A 15,722-nucleotide genomic window follows, 5' to 3' on the forward strand; every position below is an offset into this window, starting at 1 on the left:
CAGTTAGTCTTTGTCCGAATATACCACCAAATATTACGTAACTATTTAAAGAGTCCAAAAGCTTAGTCATTTGTGTTTGTTTTTAGTCACACATTGACAAGGAACTTTATCTGTTTTCGTGTGAGTTAATCAGAATCAGTCTAGTTTCCTGATTCATTTCCCTTATGACGCGAGCATTTTCTTCTCAAGAATTTGGTGGTGATACTTGTTTATTTACTCACATGGAAAAAGAGTTCAGTACAAAGGCATTAGGAATTAGTCTTACTGGTATGTCAGGACTAATAATAGGCATATGGAATAGATCAAGGCTCTACTAAGCCCACGGCCTTCAGCTGCTGAGCCCGAATTGAACATCATGCTGGCCCGCAGAGTATCCGATCTCTGGGTAATTTCATTCAGGAAGTCCTGCTCCTCAGTGACATCGTTCTGCAGCTCCGATTCCGTTGAATAGTTGGGCAGCTCAACTGTTGGCGGAACAAATTGGGGCTTAAGAATGGAGAAGACGCTTTTATTCCTCATCAGAAGTTTATCTCACCCTCTCCACCCGTGGCAAAGCGAACAGTTTTGCTGCTGTCGCTCCAACCGAAACTGTTTCTCGCCAGAACGGAGACCTCGTAGAGACTTGCCGGCTGAAGGCCATGCAGCGTATACGTCGTGATGTAGATGAGTCCTGCCAAAGAGTAGGCATTAGAGTGGATTATTTTGACCGCCTTCGGTTGAAGTTCTAATCACCATTTGTGGCCTGAGCAGGGATCGTTAGCTCTGTCCAGTTGGTTCGTATTTGCCTGGTGATATTGTTGGATGGGATCTGGCGGAACTTCAGCTTGAACTCCATGATGGGCAGCAAACTCTCAGTCTGCCACACCAGCACGTGCGATGTGGAGCTCTGCGTGCCCGGATTGATCTTGAAGATGCACGGCATGGGTCGGCCGGTCAGCTCAATGCTGGCAATCCTTGCACCGATCCTGTTGCTTGCCCGGCACTCGAACTGTCCCATGTCCGCGTTGCGCACGTTCTTGATCACCAGCATGTGGCGGACACCGTTCACGTAGTGTTCGAGAGAGCGGTTGGACTGCAGCTCGGTCTCGTGGCTGGAATAGTGCGTGCCCAATGGCACGGGCAGGCCGTGGTGGAACCATTTCACGGTGGCCGCCGGCGCCGCCTCCACAATGCATTCGAGATGGGCTCGCGTTCCAAGCTTGGTGTACACCACCGACTGAGGGAGATTTACCTCGGGAGAGACTGGAATTTCAGGCATTGTTTAATGATGCCAAGATGAAGGTCAGCTATCAAAGTGGAACTCACACAGCACATGCAGATAGACTCCCGCCACGGCCGGCTCTCCCACGCCATTGCTGGCGAAGCACTCGATCAGACCCGACTGACTACGCGATTTGATCTCCGTGATGTGGCTCTGCCGATTGCCCGTGCTCGCCCCTTGGCCCAGGCTGTGTCCATTCCGTCTCCAGTCTACCACCGGTTGGGGAACACCCTGCGCCTCGCATACCACCTCGAAGGTGGCTCCAAGCGGCAGCTCCGTCAATCCGCTGGGCTCGATGAGGACGCGTGGCGCCAGCTGCACCTCGATGGCGTGCTGCTGCACCACATGGCCCGAGTCCGAGTTCATCTCACAGTAGTAGTCCCCGGTGTCCTCCGACTGCACATTAGCCACCTGCAGGCTGCCATTGGGCCAGAGCATGATGCGATCTGGCGGCAGTATCTCCGGGTGCCGAGAGTCCACCAGTGCCACATCATCGCGGTGCCAGCGCACGTATCGGAATGGAGCTGCAATGGAATTTAATTCATAATCAAACTGTATTTGCATTTCTCTTTCCGCTCTTAAATCTTAGCTACAACGAGCCGAGCCGCTGTATCGTATTTCCGTAAACAGCAAGCTCTCTCTCTCTCACTCTCAAACTGAAACTCTTTCATATTGTTAACCCCATCAACAGTTAAGTGTTGCTGCCAATAATCCTTTAATGGAGAGTCAACATCTATATAAGGGTTTGGTATACAGAGGGGTCAACGCGGAATGACATGAATTCGTTGCTTGTGAGGCGTTCAATTAACAGAATCCGCTTCTGGACTCGCTTCCTCGGCGGACTCTATTATGCACTGATAATACCTTCATTTGTCCCATTGTGTGTTCATTTCTTCAATCGAATTAAATGCCATTGTTATGGCCAATGACCGTTTCAAGGCCCCCACCTAACTGAAGCTAATCGCCCAAGATCCGCATAAATCTCTCTCTTTAGCTCTATAAATTAGAAGCTCTATCCATCGACTTACTGTTCAAGGTGCAGGGCAGCAGGACCGTGTCATTTTCGAATGTTTTCACTGTAGTTGGAATACTCTGGAACTTCTGGCTGTTCTCCAGATCATTGTTAAAGTCCAGCTCCGCGCACACAAAGCCCAGGACTAGGCCCACAAATATCCACCAAACAAGTGCACACTTTTCGGGTAACATTTTCATTTATTCTCCAAGTTTTTAAATTCAATTAGACCGAGATTTGATAATTTTCTAATTCAGGGTCGCGTGTGTCGTGCCGGAATAAGTGCGGTCCGGTCTGGTCCGCGACAAAGTCAACTTTGAACTGATCGCTGGAGCTGTGATCTGCCATGAGCCACTGGAAGCGTCAGAGTCAGCGTCCCCTAAAACCGACACACGAATACAGAGAAGCCTCCGAGCGCAGACAATGAAAGACGCCAAAGCCGAGGGGCAGTGACAGTGACAGCGACAGCGACAGAGACAGAGGCGACGATGAAGCCACTTGCTTGGGTTGTATGCCGGTTGATTAGTCGCCCTCAAGGGGATTCTCCCACATATGCAACAGCTCCAGACACACACATGTATCTAAGTGTAAGATGCATCAACACGGACACTCAGACACACAGACACAGATGGGCTGCAGCAGCAGCGGCAACATCAACATTTGCATGGGCCACGCATCGGTAGTTTTTCGAATTCTGAATTGAGATTCCGCTACTGATCTATTACACTCTCCGCTTCAGAGAACGTGCTGCTGTTGCATATTTTGAGATAAAATGTCATTGTGCCACAATGGGAAGCCCCAGGCAGCCCCCACCCTGCTGGTGCTGCCTGCCTGCTCTTGATTCTCCCACTCCCCCCCCCATTATCATCACCATTCTGATCGGATCAGTCGCATTCAACATTTGGGAACAATATGTTTGCTCTGGGATCGTTGCCTGCCTTTGGGATACAGTGCCCGAAATTCCCTGGCAGTGAATGAATTAAATGTTGGAAATATCCAAGCGGAAATGCATTATAGAACTTTCAATTGAAGTTTATTCCACATCAATCTCTCTTTTGACTACAAAAAGTTGAATAAATCTCTGAAAGAGTCGTTAAGAGAATGCACTTGAGATGTTAGTTAAATGTTCCAGAAATACTTATATGCATAATCCCCGCCACACTGTATTTCTCAGTCAAGAAAGATTTGAAAGATATCAACCGTTATATTTGGAGCCTCCCCACTGATCTGTGGAGATGCTGGAAATGATATTTCGCTTCCGACGAAACAACGCGAAACGCGATCACTTTCAATTAAAAGACAATTTGATCGAATTAATTGAATTAAATGTGAGAACATGAAAGGAGTTCACCAGCTGCACAAACAGCCAGCAAACCAATTAAAAGAGGCCACCAACTGGTCGATCGAGCCGAAAGCCTCTTACAGAAGAAGTTTACTTTTCAATTTATGATGCAAAAAGGCGCCAAGCGAGCGAGATGTTGATACATCTGAACAGAACCCAACAGCAGTCACACAATACAGTCCACTTGAAGGAGGCCTACAAACCCGTAGTTATCACGACTCCAGAAGACAGCGGGCAAGATGTTACCCCATAAATATTATAGTCCACTTGAAGGAGGACACTTTGGAAAAAGGACACCTAGATCCATTAAAATGGGTCGTGCCTGTCGACACAATTGTTCCACAGCCAACAGACACTTCCATTATCAAGGATGACCGCACATTAGTTATTTTCTTAGCGTTGGGCTTAGTTTTGTGCCATAATTTATGACAATACAACAGTTCGGTTTTCCATTCGATCTGCAGACTATAAGTCGCATCAGCCAGCACCTTATGAACTTTACACAGCTATTTAAATAGTACAATAATTTGTTTATTTGTTTCATATAATGTATTATTAATAATGTATATGTGTATAATAGGCATGCTGCTAAAATGTATGAACTTAAACTAGTACAGCATTGAACGTTTACAACCAAAGGATAATATGCATCTGCTGCATATCTGCATCCAATTAACTCAGCCTGTTATATTTGTCCCTGGAATCTCATCAGCCCTCGCCATATGCCTGAGTTGTTTGTTGCTGTTAACTAAGTTCTATATAAATTATGATCAGTATCGTATAAATTTATTAAACTTTGCATGGAGGATGATTGGGTCGAATACGGTGGCAGCTATATAATACAATTTACTTTCAACTTAGGTACTAGGAAAATTGAGACTTAAAGTAAGCAGTGGTTGGGCATACGATGCGAGCTCGTAATCGTTTTTGTGGGGTGGTTTTTGTTTTTGTATTGTACATTTTTCCTAAGCATTGAATTCTAAATAGAAGAGTGTATTATTAACACAGATAAACACTAGGAGAGAAGTATAGAAGAATAGTTGGACAAATGATAACAATTGAAATATCCCTAATCATCCTCTTCCCAGCAACAGTAGTATGTGTCCTGTCCGTTCTCTAATGCAACACAGAAACTGCAACGAGTTGGAGTTCGATAATTAACTTTTGTTTTCTTCGTTTTAACTGTTTAACTACACTAACTAGGACGCATGAACGCAAGAGCTTTGTCAATATGTGGGCTGAGTCGCAAGCCCTAGATGAGGCCGCGCTTCTTCTTGTAGTCCTCCAGATTAAGCGACCGCTTGGATACGGTTTCGGCTGGTTTATTCGCTGGCTTTGGCACCGAATTTGTGCTGTTAACTGCAGGGAAACGAAGTGAACGAAGATTTAGAGATTGAAATTAATTGCAAGTGTAGCAAATACTGACCTGGCAGAGGCACATCCAGGTCTATGTCAAAGTCATGCAGCGAGTACAGGCTAAAGTCCTTGGCGTCTGTGGGCTTCGCGTTGGAGTTTGAGGAGCCGGCCTCATTTGGCCGTTTCTTGCCAGGCGGCGGCGGGGGCAGAGGTGCGAGCTGTATATCCTCCTCGTCATTCTTGGTGCCTTTGAAACCCATGCGCGGCTGTGTGATGCGTCGTGTGAATGGATCTGATATCTTCTGGCCCTTGTTGGCCCGGGCCTCCTCCATGATCGCCTTCTCGGCATCTTGAACGTTCTTCTTGCGGTTGCGATCATTGATGTACGAAATCAGATTCAGTGTGTGCGATCTTCGCTTGTCCAGCTCCGAGGCTCTGTTCTCCAGCTCATCGATCTGCTGGCTCAGATCCTGGGCAATGTCGTAGTCACCGCGCAGCATGGCTGCATCGCGCTCCTTCATCAGGCAGGTCTTCTTCATGGCATAGTTGGTGGGACGGTTGCGGAAGCGATTCTTTTCCTCCACAATCTTGTCCACATCCTCGTCCTTGAACTCGTAGTTCAGGGCCTTCTTAATATCGTTCGCCTTTATGTCGATGAGTTCCATGGAGGGCATCTGGACGTGCTGCTCTTGGCAGCTGTCCTTCCACTTTTTGAACTCGTTCTCGGTGAACTCCTGATTGGAGATAAACTCCAGCCGAAAGACTCGCTCCTGAGTGCCGTGCTTGAGGCGGAGACCCCGATTGGTTCTCGTGGTGCCCAGGCTATAGATCTTGCCCGTCTCCACCACGCCGGTAATCTCAGCGACTAGATAGACCGGCTTCTGGCCATTGTTGCCAATGCTTATTCTCACAAAGCAGTTCAGAACGGTGCTCTCGAAGATGGGCAAATTGACGAAGCGCTCCATCTTGTGGCGCGACAGCCGCAGTTTGTTCAGATCCTCGCGGTTCGATATGAACGTAGGACTCTTGGTGGTCTTGTCATCATCCTCGGACTCGCTGGAAGCCTTGCTGCTAATCGAACGTGAGCGCTTGCCCGTTGGCTTCTCATCCTCGTCCCAGTCGCTGCTGCCAGAGTCGTCCGAGTAAATCTCCGATGCTTTCAGCTTCACAGCCGACTTGCAGCCAGAGACGCTCTCAAGTTCCTCCTTGTCGTCCCGGTCGCGTTCGGCTTGCCTCTTGGCTTCCTCTTCCTCTGCAATAAGTGAAGTTATACAGATTTTAGTTATGAACAAAGGAAATACAATTTCCAAGAGCTTACCTCTCTTGGCCTTGCCCTCTCGCTTGGCCTTCAGCAGGGCCATGGCATTGCTTCGCTTGTCATCGGTTTTGTTGGCCTCCACATTCTTCTTTCGCTCCTTGGAGCGCTCTTTGTGATCAAAATAGTCGCCCATGCCAGAGGCAGACTGATCGTCTGATCCTCGGTCATTGAGAATGCTGGCCACGGCCGCCGATGTTGAGGCCACATCCCGACTGGCGCTCAGAGGCAGGGGACTTTTGCTGCCCACATCGCTGATAGGTTTGGGCTCCAGTTCGGATAGCACAGAGTTCGATGGCGGTGGCATAGACGGGGGCAGTTCCTTGATTTTTTTGGCCTTCTTCTCCTTCTTCTTTTTGGCCCGCTCCCCCTTTGACCTTGACTTTTCGTTTCTTTCGCCACGCCGGGCAAGCTTCAGCTTTCTCTCGATCTCCCAGCGCGTTCGCCTGATTTCCCGCTGTTCGATGCGCTTAAAGATCTCCGTCTCGCGCTCCTTTTCCGACAGATCATTCAGACGCTTGCGATCCTCCTCGTCGCCCATCATGTCGTCGTCGAAGCCATCATCGAACTCTGCGTCGGAGCTGGACGAGGACGAGCCGGATGAATCGGAGCCAGATGAGGAGTTTGACTTCGAGTCGTCCGAGTCGCTGTCGGAGACTTCGCCCTCCTCGTGCTCGCTGACGTTGCCGGGCTTCGGAGCCTCCTCGGGCTTCTTCTCGACAGGCGGGGGCTGCACTTCATCCTGGCTCTCCTCGTCCCAGTTGGACTCTGACGAACTTGAGTCCCTGCTGGCCTTCTTCGGACGCTTCTTCTTCTTTGTGGCAGGCGCTCCAGATTTGTTGTTCGCCCAATCCGAGCCCGAGTCGGAGAGGGAGCTCGCCTTGCTGGCATTTTGCGGCTTCTTGCGCTTCTTGGCCACCGACAGGAGGTCCTGCGGGAGCAGTTATGTTTAATTGGTATCATAAAAGGCTTGCCATTGATTTGTTACATCGCAATGGCTGCACGCAGCAGCGCAGCCCTGGGTCTTGGCCCCTTGACAATGGGGCGCGGGCTCAATTTTCTCTCTATGCAGTACTCACCGACTCCAGTTTGGTGTCCGATTCACTATCACTGTCGCTCGAGTTCGAGTCGATCTGGGATTGCGTCCTCCGTTTACCCATTATACTATTTTTCACGTTTTTATGCTAAAATAAAATAAAATTTAACAAAGCTGAAGTGTGACCAGTGTAACCGCGTGATAGTCGAGCAAACACCGCAGGTCCCTTAAAAAATACCGAAATAGCGTTATGATATACGTAAAATATACACGAACAATACTGATGCAAATCATATTCCTTAATTTTGGTATTCCGTTAATTATTAAAAGGTTATGAGGAATGGTCTCTAGAATACTGGCTGGTTTGATGACTTCCTTTTGCTGGATTGTATAAAAAATAAGGTTCGAACTTAAAAGGAACAACGAAAACAAAGCGCAAAACGTAACGTAAATGGCAATAGAATGTTACGTAATTGCCTACTTGCGGCCCGTAACTATGAATAAGATTGGGCGGTCAAATCGAACTTTTTCAACACTGGGTCGAATGTATTGGCTGTCACAGGCTGTTTGCTCTGCCACGCAAAAAGAGTGATGGTAAACAACGGTCGCCTTTGAATTTAAAATGTTGGGGCCCGCAACTTAAAACGGACTATGATTAAAGTTCAATTAAATTTAAGAAAACCCATAGATGTGTGAGTCTGCTTTGTTGCATCGATTACTTGGCTCTACTTGGCAATGGGTGAAAATTAAAATTCAAACTTAAATCCATTTCTTGTACACTTCAGGTTCAATAAAACCCCCCAACCAGCCACGCATACCTGGGGGAAAGTTGCTCTTGCAGCACGTGCACATTTTACCGCGCTGTCAAGCGCAACAACGAATCACACTTAAAGCAAAACAGAAAAAATACCAAGACCGAGATGGGACGAAGCTGTTCAAGCACTGCAAACACACCAACAATGCTGGGTGGTGAATGCTGGGAGGTGGCTTGGGTTGGCGTGTCAGTGCCGACGGGGGACTAGCGGGTGACTGCGCCAGCGACTGTTGAATTGAAATGCAAATTTGGCATCTCCGCTGGGTTGGCTTCCCCCCTCATTTACATGATACGCCATGATGAAGCTGAATTTGTGTACCCTGTAATGGGCAAACATTTATCCATAATCACATAGCCTGCAAGTGGGTTATGGGGCTGAACGTCCACACCCACACGCACAGCCACACACAAATAAAAAGCACACACATATGCATTTGGAAAACTAAATTAAAACCACACCTGCGCTTTCACCCCCCTGCACCCCTGCGAAAATAACTCACAATCAATATTAATTAAAATGCAGCCGTATGCCTGTCCCCTCGAGCGCGTTTGGCACTGCCCCTGGATGGGACGGCGCATGCACTCGGTCCCTCACACACAGTCTTTCATAATTCGACTTAAATGCTACGAGGCAATTTGCAGTAGCAACAAAAGCACCCGGCCAGAGGAAGCGCAATGCACATTCAACAAAGTGCACATTCAACAGCAACAACAGCAACAACAGCAGAAGCAGCAGCAACAGTAGTCTAGGGGAGGGGGAACCAAAGCAATGTGACAGCAAACGAAAACAACCCACTCAAAGCCCGCTTCAACCCTGCCCAGAGCCATACTCTCTCATCCACCCACCACCACCCAATTCACATGGAAACCAACACTTATCCACACACACAGGCATTGAGAGCTTTGGAGCGCAGCTTTAGAGCATGCGCTTAGCGAGAGACAGAGAGAGAGAGAGAGAGAGCACACGTACAGTTAATGGCTCAGGGGGGTGGTTGGCAATGTTTGCCATTTTTGGGATGGAAACGAAGCTCGGAGCAGGGTATGCTTTGCGTTGCGTTGGCGTTGGTTGCGCCGGCTGTTTGCCAAATTAGGGGTAAAGAGCAAGCAAGAGACAGAGCGAGAGTAAGCCTAAGTCGAGAGAGCAAGCTTTGCTCACCTAACAGTTGCGCTGCGTTGTTGGTGTATCAAAGTTCCATTGTGTGTGATTCGGTGTTGTGGTGCTTTTTTTTCGCCAGTTCATTCAACGAAAGAAGCTCGCCATAACGGTAGCGGTAGCGGTAACGGTAACGGTACACGGTACACGGCGGCACTATAGTCCACAGAGTGCATTGAAAGAGCCAAGTGAACGAACGGTCGGTCACTCAGCGTGTGAGTAGGCGTGAGGTGGAAGTGAACCCCGCGGAAAGGGGGTTGGAATCGAACAACGGACCGTAAAATACACGGCCAAAGACGCACAAAAGGTGAAATGCGGATAAATATTTGACTAAAGGGTGTCAGTGCCGCAAACAATCACAAAGAGAAAAAAGTTATTTCGTGAAATATAATAAAATAATTCCCGCTTTGCGTGGCGAGTTGCTGCGGAGGAGTAGGATGAGAAAGAGGAGGAGTGGGGCAGCGGGGTTCAATGTGGAAAGACACATGCATTATGTTGCTCGAATCAAAACTCTCTCATAGTGCAAACCACCACCCAACAAAAAAAGACATCGCAAAGAGAAACAAGTGACAGAGTTTTAGTTTTACACTTTTCTGCAGTTTCCACATTTTCCTATTTTTTATTTTCCAATTTTGTTGTTGCTGTTGTCCAAGCCGCGGGCGTGGCTTGCCCCGACAGAAGGATACCACGGCTGCCACGGAAAGCATTTCATTTTCATTTTCAGCTTTTATTCTTCTTTCTTTTTACGTCCCCCTCTCGCTCTCGCCCTTACTGCCTCCCTTACTCCAGGGCTCTGTTAATTTGTCGTGCATTTTTAGCAGCAGCAGCAGCAGCAGTGAAAAACTCGGGAACAACAAATCCCAGCAAAACCAAACTAAACAAACCCAAAGCAAAACCAAACAAAAAAAAAAATATAAAAAAATTAAGACAAATTCCGAATAAAACCGAGGAAAACCCCAACGCGAAAAGTTGCTTCACTAAATAAAGGATTTGTCTGCGTGTTGGGTGAGTCTGGCTTAAATGAATATTAATTGGGATTGTTTTTTGGGGGACTCAGATGAGTGTCTGGAATGCCAGCGATGTGGCTGTGTGTGAGTGTGTGTGTGGCAGACATGCATAGATAAATATATAAATAATAGAGATGCGATAATGTAGTTCAAAATCCTCATCAATAAAACATGCGTTGAGAACGGGAAGGATATGCTCGCAAAGAGTTTAAGTTGAACGTTTCAATGTTCTATTAAACTTAAGAAGCTTTTAAAACATTAGTAACAGTCTAAGAAGGTTTCTTGTATCTTTGAATATTTACATTTGAATACTTTAAAGACTAAATTAATCCTTCTGGTGTCGTTTCCTTTCATAAAATTCATTGTTATTCTCTAGCTTGGGGGAATTTGCCAGCATAGTTTGATCTGATCTGCTTTATTTGCAAACGAATACCATTTAATAAAAGTCAAAGGCAATGTTCAATTTAGATGCTGAGCCTCTGCCACTGGTGGGCTTTCCACTCTGCATTCATTCGTTCAGTTTCCATTTGATATCTCAGACATTTCAGCATCTGCCAGCTTCGATTATGGCCTCTTTCTGCCCCCTGGGTTCGTATGTGGAACTGATTCAAAAGGTTAGACAAACAAACACACACTCATCAGCAGGGAAAAGTGGAGTGACGGACCTGGGTGGGGATGGACACACAATCACAATGATATCCGTTTGTATGTACACACTATGGTGGCAAAAGGGCGGCAGTAAACAAAAGCCCCTGCTGCTGTTGCTGCTGGCCACTTGGATTCCACTTCGGTCTGCTTTTGGATGGCAGGATAGCATTGAGGGCGATCCTGTGGTGCTCCAGTCCCCGCTCATGCATACATTTCCAATGCAAATTTGCCAGCCGTAGCATTCAAATCAGAATCAAACACACTTACACACATGAGGATGTGAATGGAGGACTCTGTGGCTGCTGGCCGGTTGGAAAAACAAAAGTAAAACAAAAGAAGCAAAATTCTGAAGTGCTTAAAATGCGTTTTGTCAACATTAACCCGAAATGGCCGGACGGGAGATAAGCGTGACAGGGGATGGAGTGTCAATAGAGGGTGTTTGTGTGTGTGTGTGTGTGTGTGTGTGTGTGTGTGTTCCGGCCGAAGCGGGCGGAATGATTAATGCTGCTGAAATTGCTTTCGGATTTGCGAGCAACGAGCAACAGCTACAGTGGATGGGCCTGGCTCTGAGGCGGCTTTCAGGCCAGACTGCCAAATGCACAAAGCTAAAGAGGAGTTGGGCGGTGGTGTTGCTGCGTTGCCCGTTGCCTGTTGCCTTCTGCAACCCTCAAGGACGCAACAACCCTCGAGCGTGGCATCTGAAGATGCAGCAGCGACAAAAGGAATGAATAATTCAAATGGAGAATTCAGTTTGAAGATGCATAGGGGCACCCGGAACGAGGCCATAGCCTGCGAAATAACGAGCACAAATCCCCGAGAGGAGCCTGACAAACACGGTTGCGTGGCAAGGCAAGGGGTGGTTAGGAGGTGGTACTTGCACAACCCTTGGAATAATTGCTGAGTGCATTGCACCACCTTTGACAGCGAACTTTTTCGCACTGCACTCTCCGCTGATCGTTTTTGTTTGGCATATTTTAAAGCTGCTTTAAAAGCCGGATTAAACGGGCTTTGAGCATTAGCACATTGGCGCACTAGACGAATTATAATGGAGAGCCCACACCCAACCAATGGCCTAACCTCTTTAAGGCCAGTTGAAAGGGTGTGTGGCCTGCCCCCATTTTGGCCTTTTCCATTTCCCATTTTCACGCTTTGCACGTATTTCTCCAACTAAATTAGATTGCGTGTGGCATGTGGCAGCGCTAACAAAACAGCTGCAGAGGCAGAACCGAAGCCACAAGCAGGTGCAAACTGCGCTGTCGACAGCTATGGCTCCAAAGTTTCGCCTCCCCCACCACCAACTACTACCACAGCGTTTCCATCGTCCATCGCCCATCGTGCAGCCACCCCGTTCGACACACCACCGCACAAAAGTAGTTAAAACTTATGCACGGGATCGTAATCTCTTTGGTGCAAATTAATAATGTTCTGCCAGCACCGACATAATCAGCACAAAAAGAGAACGGAAAAAATAAAAACTTGGCCAGAGCTCCAATATGGCTGAAAGCTGATGGAGCGGACGGAGCGGCACAAAACTTTTATACTCCGTCGCACGGTGATTAGCTCGGTGGCAGGCGAGGAAAATGTGAAGGAAATAAGTACCATAATCCATGGTGGCTGAGAAAGTTTGCAATAAAATATTAAATAACATCCTGAAAGCACAAATGAATATGCAACCCAAAATGGGAGGGGGAAAATGGATACAATTCAGAGGGATTTTGATCATTTACGATCATTTAACTGTCAGATGAAAACAAAAACAAATTCATTGATAACGTTGCTTCCTTTTGAAGATTGAATTTGGGTTTCGAGCAATTTGGCCAAAGTTCACTGACTTTCGAAAGCCACAAGTACCTCAGAAATCTCTGGTGTACTTCAACGATGCTAAAATGATAAAAAATTCATGGCATAAGTTCCCGCAACTTGCTGGCTGGCCAATTAAACTTTAATTGAATTACAACTTATCAAATTCCAGGGCAGACACAAGCACTCACCAAAACTACAGAAACAGATGTACACACACACACACACAGACACACACATACTTGGACAGTCCCACGTCGATTTCAATGTCAGTCAGTTGGCCAACATTGGCTACGTGGGTCGGAGGGTCGAGGGTAGGGAGACGGGGCAGCCCCCGCCATCACCGGTTAATGATGCGAGACCAGACCAAGTAAAAGCGAAAGGCAGAGCTGAAGCCGAGACCCAGAAATCACAGCCCACGCAAATCGGCGAAGCGTCAAGAGAAATCATTATAAGACAAGAGTCTCTATAAGTTTCTAGAGCAGTCGCTTCTCGTTTCTCGTTCCGCCTCTCTCTGTGTGTGTGTCTCTCTCTCTCTCTTTCTTTCTCTCTCTGCGAGTTAAGCTAAGTGAATGAAAATGAAAAAGTGCTGGTGGCACACACGTTACGTGATCAGAATGATAAACCCCAGCTCACAGCAGACCTCTCAGGGGAGGATGGACAACAGACGCTGGTCATACAAGTGGCCAGTGGGTGGATGGTGATACTGCGACGAGAACTGGAACTCGAACTGGGTCTGGGTGCCGTGTGGGTGGTGGTGCCTCTGGTGGATGTTGAATCAAATAAATGTTCATTGTATCTGCGCTCCGCTGGATTCTCTTTCTATTGTTTTAGCTTTTGTTTGATGGCCACAAATCTCAAATTAATTAAATTGTCACCGCTTGTGTGTCAGTCAGCAAATACATACAAATACATATATTAAAGCAAATCCGAGTCCGAATTAAATTGGTTAGCCGCAGCAGCAATGAAAATGTTTTGCTGGTCAGAGATCAGCCTCCTGCTCCTTCTCATTCTCCACCTCTGCCTTCAGCGGCCCACAAAACTTTTTGACAGCGCGCACTGGCATTATGAAATTTGTACAGCTTTAATGGGCCTCACAGATGTGTCACGGCGCTTGTCATAAGCCAGAGTTCATGGCTGAGAAATCCGGCGCAAAACAGAAATGTAATTAAACTTTTAATTAAAAGAATTAAAATGCCATCTCTATGGGGAAATTTCTAGCTCAAAGCTTACGATGATCTAGCTGCCCGCAATTGCGGTTACTGATCTCTGAGATTTTGAGATCCAAATTCCTAAAACTGTTCTCCCTTTGTCTGGAATCCTTTAATTGGTGAAAGATCGGGGGCAAGCGGTGCTGTGTTCCCTTTGACTGCGGTCAGCACACATGGACACGAAACTGCTTATTTGTTAGATTGCTGCCACACAGCCGGACAGATAGAGAAAGGTGAGAGAGCAGAGAACATGCAACCGAATCCGAATGCCACCCAAATAACCACAAAAACGATTTCGCTTCACCTCCATATCCATGTTAATGGCGGGTGGGATAGAAGGGATATTGTGTGTCATGCACTTCCACCCCGTGCGGCTGGGGTCTCCGGGGAGATTTCCTGCAAAACAGCAACAAAAAGCGAGTGTAACCCCATGAGTAATTGTCTGCCGGAGCGGGCCAATGGACTAAATTGAGCAGCAACAACGAAACAAAGTGCAGAAGCAGAAAAGAAGTACACATAACGGTAAACGAAGAGTGGGAGAGAGAGAGAGAGAGAGAGAGAGAGAGTCAGTGGGAAAGTAAGGTGAAAGACAGACGAAGCAACAGTCTGCTTTTGCCCCAGTTGGCAGGCAGGGTTGACAGGACACAACGGAGCAGAGGAAGCTTTTCTACATAGCTCCTCCCCCTCCTCCACAGCCAGTTTTAGCTTCTATTTTCTCTTTTGCGTAGTTTTATTTGGTATTCTTTGAGTGACATTTTGGCTGACGTCGACTGACCTCCCGCCACCGCCCACGCCCTCGCCCACGCCCACGCAACGCAGCGACGACACGTGCTGTTGGCAGTCGACGTGTTCGTTCATGTTTGCCTGTTTGCCGCTCCACTGCCTCACCCCTCTCTTCGCTTATCTACTCGCGAGAGAGAGTGTTCATTAATTCGGGGCTGCGGGCACAGTGGTTCAAGGGTACATTAATATGGAAATGTTTGCTTAATGTCTGTTTTCCTTGACCTGGAATCAATGTAAAGGGGGCGGGCCTGCGCTTCGCCTCCGCCTCACAGTATAGCGTATATTAATTTCTTTTGATGTGCAAACACTTGACAAACTTCACCATTCCTGGCCATCACCCTACGCGCAGGGCATTTTTCATACAGACAGAAAATGTTATTGGGGTTTTGTATCGTTATGCAGATTTATGCAATTTCCATTGGAAATTATTCCTGACGGGAATAGCAGAAAAAACAATTTCCGCGCAACCCAAAAACCATTTAATTCAACAAAAACCCAAAAAATATACAACATTGATTTACGGACAAGGTATGTTATGCATTCATTCGTTCAATATTATTGACAAATAGGAAAACAATGAAAATGGCGAAAAACTGTGTTTGCGCTATGGAAAATTTTTGAAATTCTCAACGTTCTCTCTGTCCTTGCTGTTGGACCTCCTGTTTGCCTCCGCCTGTTGTTGCTTTTACAGTGCCAGACCCCCAAGCGCCTCCCAGTTGGATCATAAAAATTCCATCAGCACTGGAGCAATTCCATTAGCACGAAATGATTTGAAGCGCCTCCTCCAGCCACTGTTATCCGTGGTCGAAGATGGTCGATATCGCATGCTGACTGGAGAGGAAAGACAACAAAAACACGTCGGGCAGAAGAAGTGGATTGAAAAGCCATAAACTCATCTTTATCTTATACTCTGTCTTGCTTTTCTTTTCGTTTCTGCCAGCAAAAGCGACTTTTTATGGCTAAGTAAATACAGACTTGGGAAAT

At 47.1% G+C, this 15,722-nt stretch overlaps 3 protein-coding genes across 9 annotated transcripts in view; 1 reads left to right on the top strand and 2 right to left on the bottom strand.

The window, feature by feature from the left end:
• Positions 1-191: 191 nt before the first annotated feature.
• Positions 192-2,593, bottom strand: LOC117591846 (neurotrimin). Its single transcript, XM_034285211.1, has 5 exons — positions 2,290-2,593; positions 1,306-1,785; positions 733-1,242; positions 536-670; positions 192-464 (listed from the first exon to the last, which is right to left on the bottom strand). The coding sequence occupies exons 1-5, from the start codon at positions 2,471-2,473 to the stop codon at positions 262-264; spliced, it is 1,512 nt and encodes a 503-aa protein (XP_034141102.1). The 5' UTR covers positions 2,474-2,593; the 3' UTR covers positions 192-261.
• A 1,584-nt stretch (positions 2,594-4,177) lies between these two features.
• On the bottom strand, positions 4,178-7,527 carry LOC117585470 (RNA polymerase-associated protein Rtf1). Of its 2 annotated transcripts, XR_004573915.1 has the most exons (5): positions 7,366-7,527; positions 6,290-7,217; positions 5,042-6,223; positions 4,816-4,974; positions 4,178-4,748 (listed from the first exon to the last, which is right to left on the bottom strand). XR_004573915.1 is itself a non-coding variant. In XM_034274964.1 (4 exons), the coding sequence occupies exons 1-4, from the start codon at positions 7,444-7,446 to the stop codon at positions 4,868-4,870; spliced, it is 2,298 nt and encodes a 765-aa protein (XP_034130855.1). In that variant the 5' UTR covers positions 7,447-7,527; the 3' UTR covers positions 4,178-4,867. The 2 variants fall into 2 exon arrangements, 1 of the variants encoding a protein (XP_034130855.1); XM_034274964.1 differs by having other exon boundaries at positions 4,178-4,974.
• A 1,845-nt stretch (positions 7,528-9,372) lies between these two features.
• The window catches only part of LOC117592387 (kazrin), a 36,767-nt gene continuing 30,417 nt past the window's right edge, over positions 9,373-15,722 (top strand). For 3 of the 6 annotated variants that reach the window (XR_004574521.1, XR_004574522.1, XM_034286101.1), the window contains exon 1: positions 10,157-10,294. The gene's annotated coding sequence lies outside the window, so the exon portion shown is untranslated. Of the gene's footprint in view, positions 9,505-10,107; positions 10,295-15,722 lie in introns of those variants that run through there. The other 3 variants (XM_034286098.1, XM_034286099.1, XM_034286100.1) reach the window with 3 other exon arrangements.

Source organism: Drosophila guanche, unplaced genomic scaffold, assembly GCF_900245975.1.
Source record: "Drosophila guanche unplaced genomic scaffold, DGUA_6, whole genome shotgun sequence".
Taxonomy (NCBI): Eukaryota; Metazoa; Arthropoda; class Insecta; order Diptera; family Drosophilidae; genus Drosophila; species Drosophila guanche.

What these genes read in the sequence shown, in the direction of transcription:
- LOC117591846 (XM_034285211.1), bottom strand. Translation starts at nt 2,473, where the DNA reads ATGAAAATGTTACCCGAAAAGTGTGCACTTGTTTGGTGGATATTTGTG. An exon ending in CCCTGCTCAGGCCACAAATG is followed by an intron (nt 671 to 732) that starts GTGATTAGAACT and finishes ACTCTTTGGCAG; the next exon opens with GACTCATCTACATCACGACG. An exon ending in CTTTGCCACGGGTGGAGAGG is followed by an intron (nt 465 to 535) that starts GTGAGATAAACT and finishes TTCCGCCAACAG; the next exon opens with TTGAGCTGCCCAACTATTCA.
- LOC117585470 (XM_034274964.1), bottom strand. Translation starts at nt 7,446, where the DNA reads ATGGGTAAACGGAGGACGCAATCCCAGATCGACTCGAACTCGAGCGAC. An exon ending in CGGACACCAAACTGGAGTCG is followed by an intron (nt 7,218 to 7,365) that starts GTGAGTACTGCA and finishes CTGCTCCCGCAG; the next exon opens with GACCTCCTGTCGGTGGCCAA. An exon ending in CCTGGATGTGCCTCTGCCAG is followed by an intron (nt 4,975 to 5,041) that starts GTCAGTATTTGC and finishes GTTTCCCTGCAG; the next exon opens with TTAACAGCACAAATTCGGTG.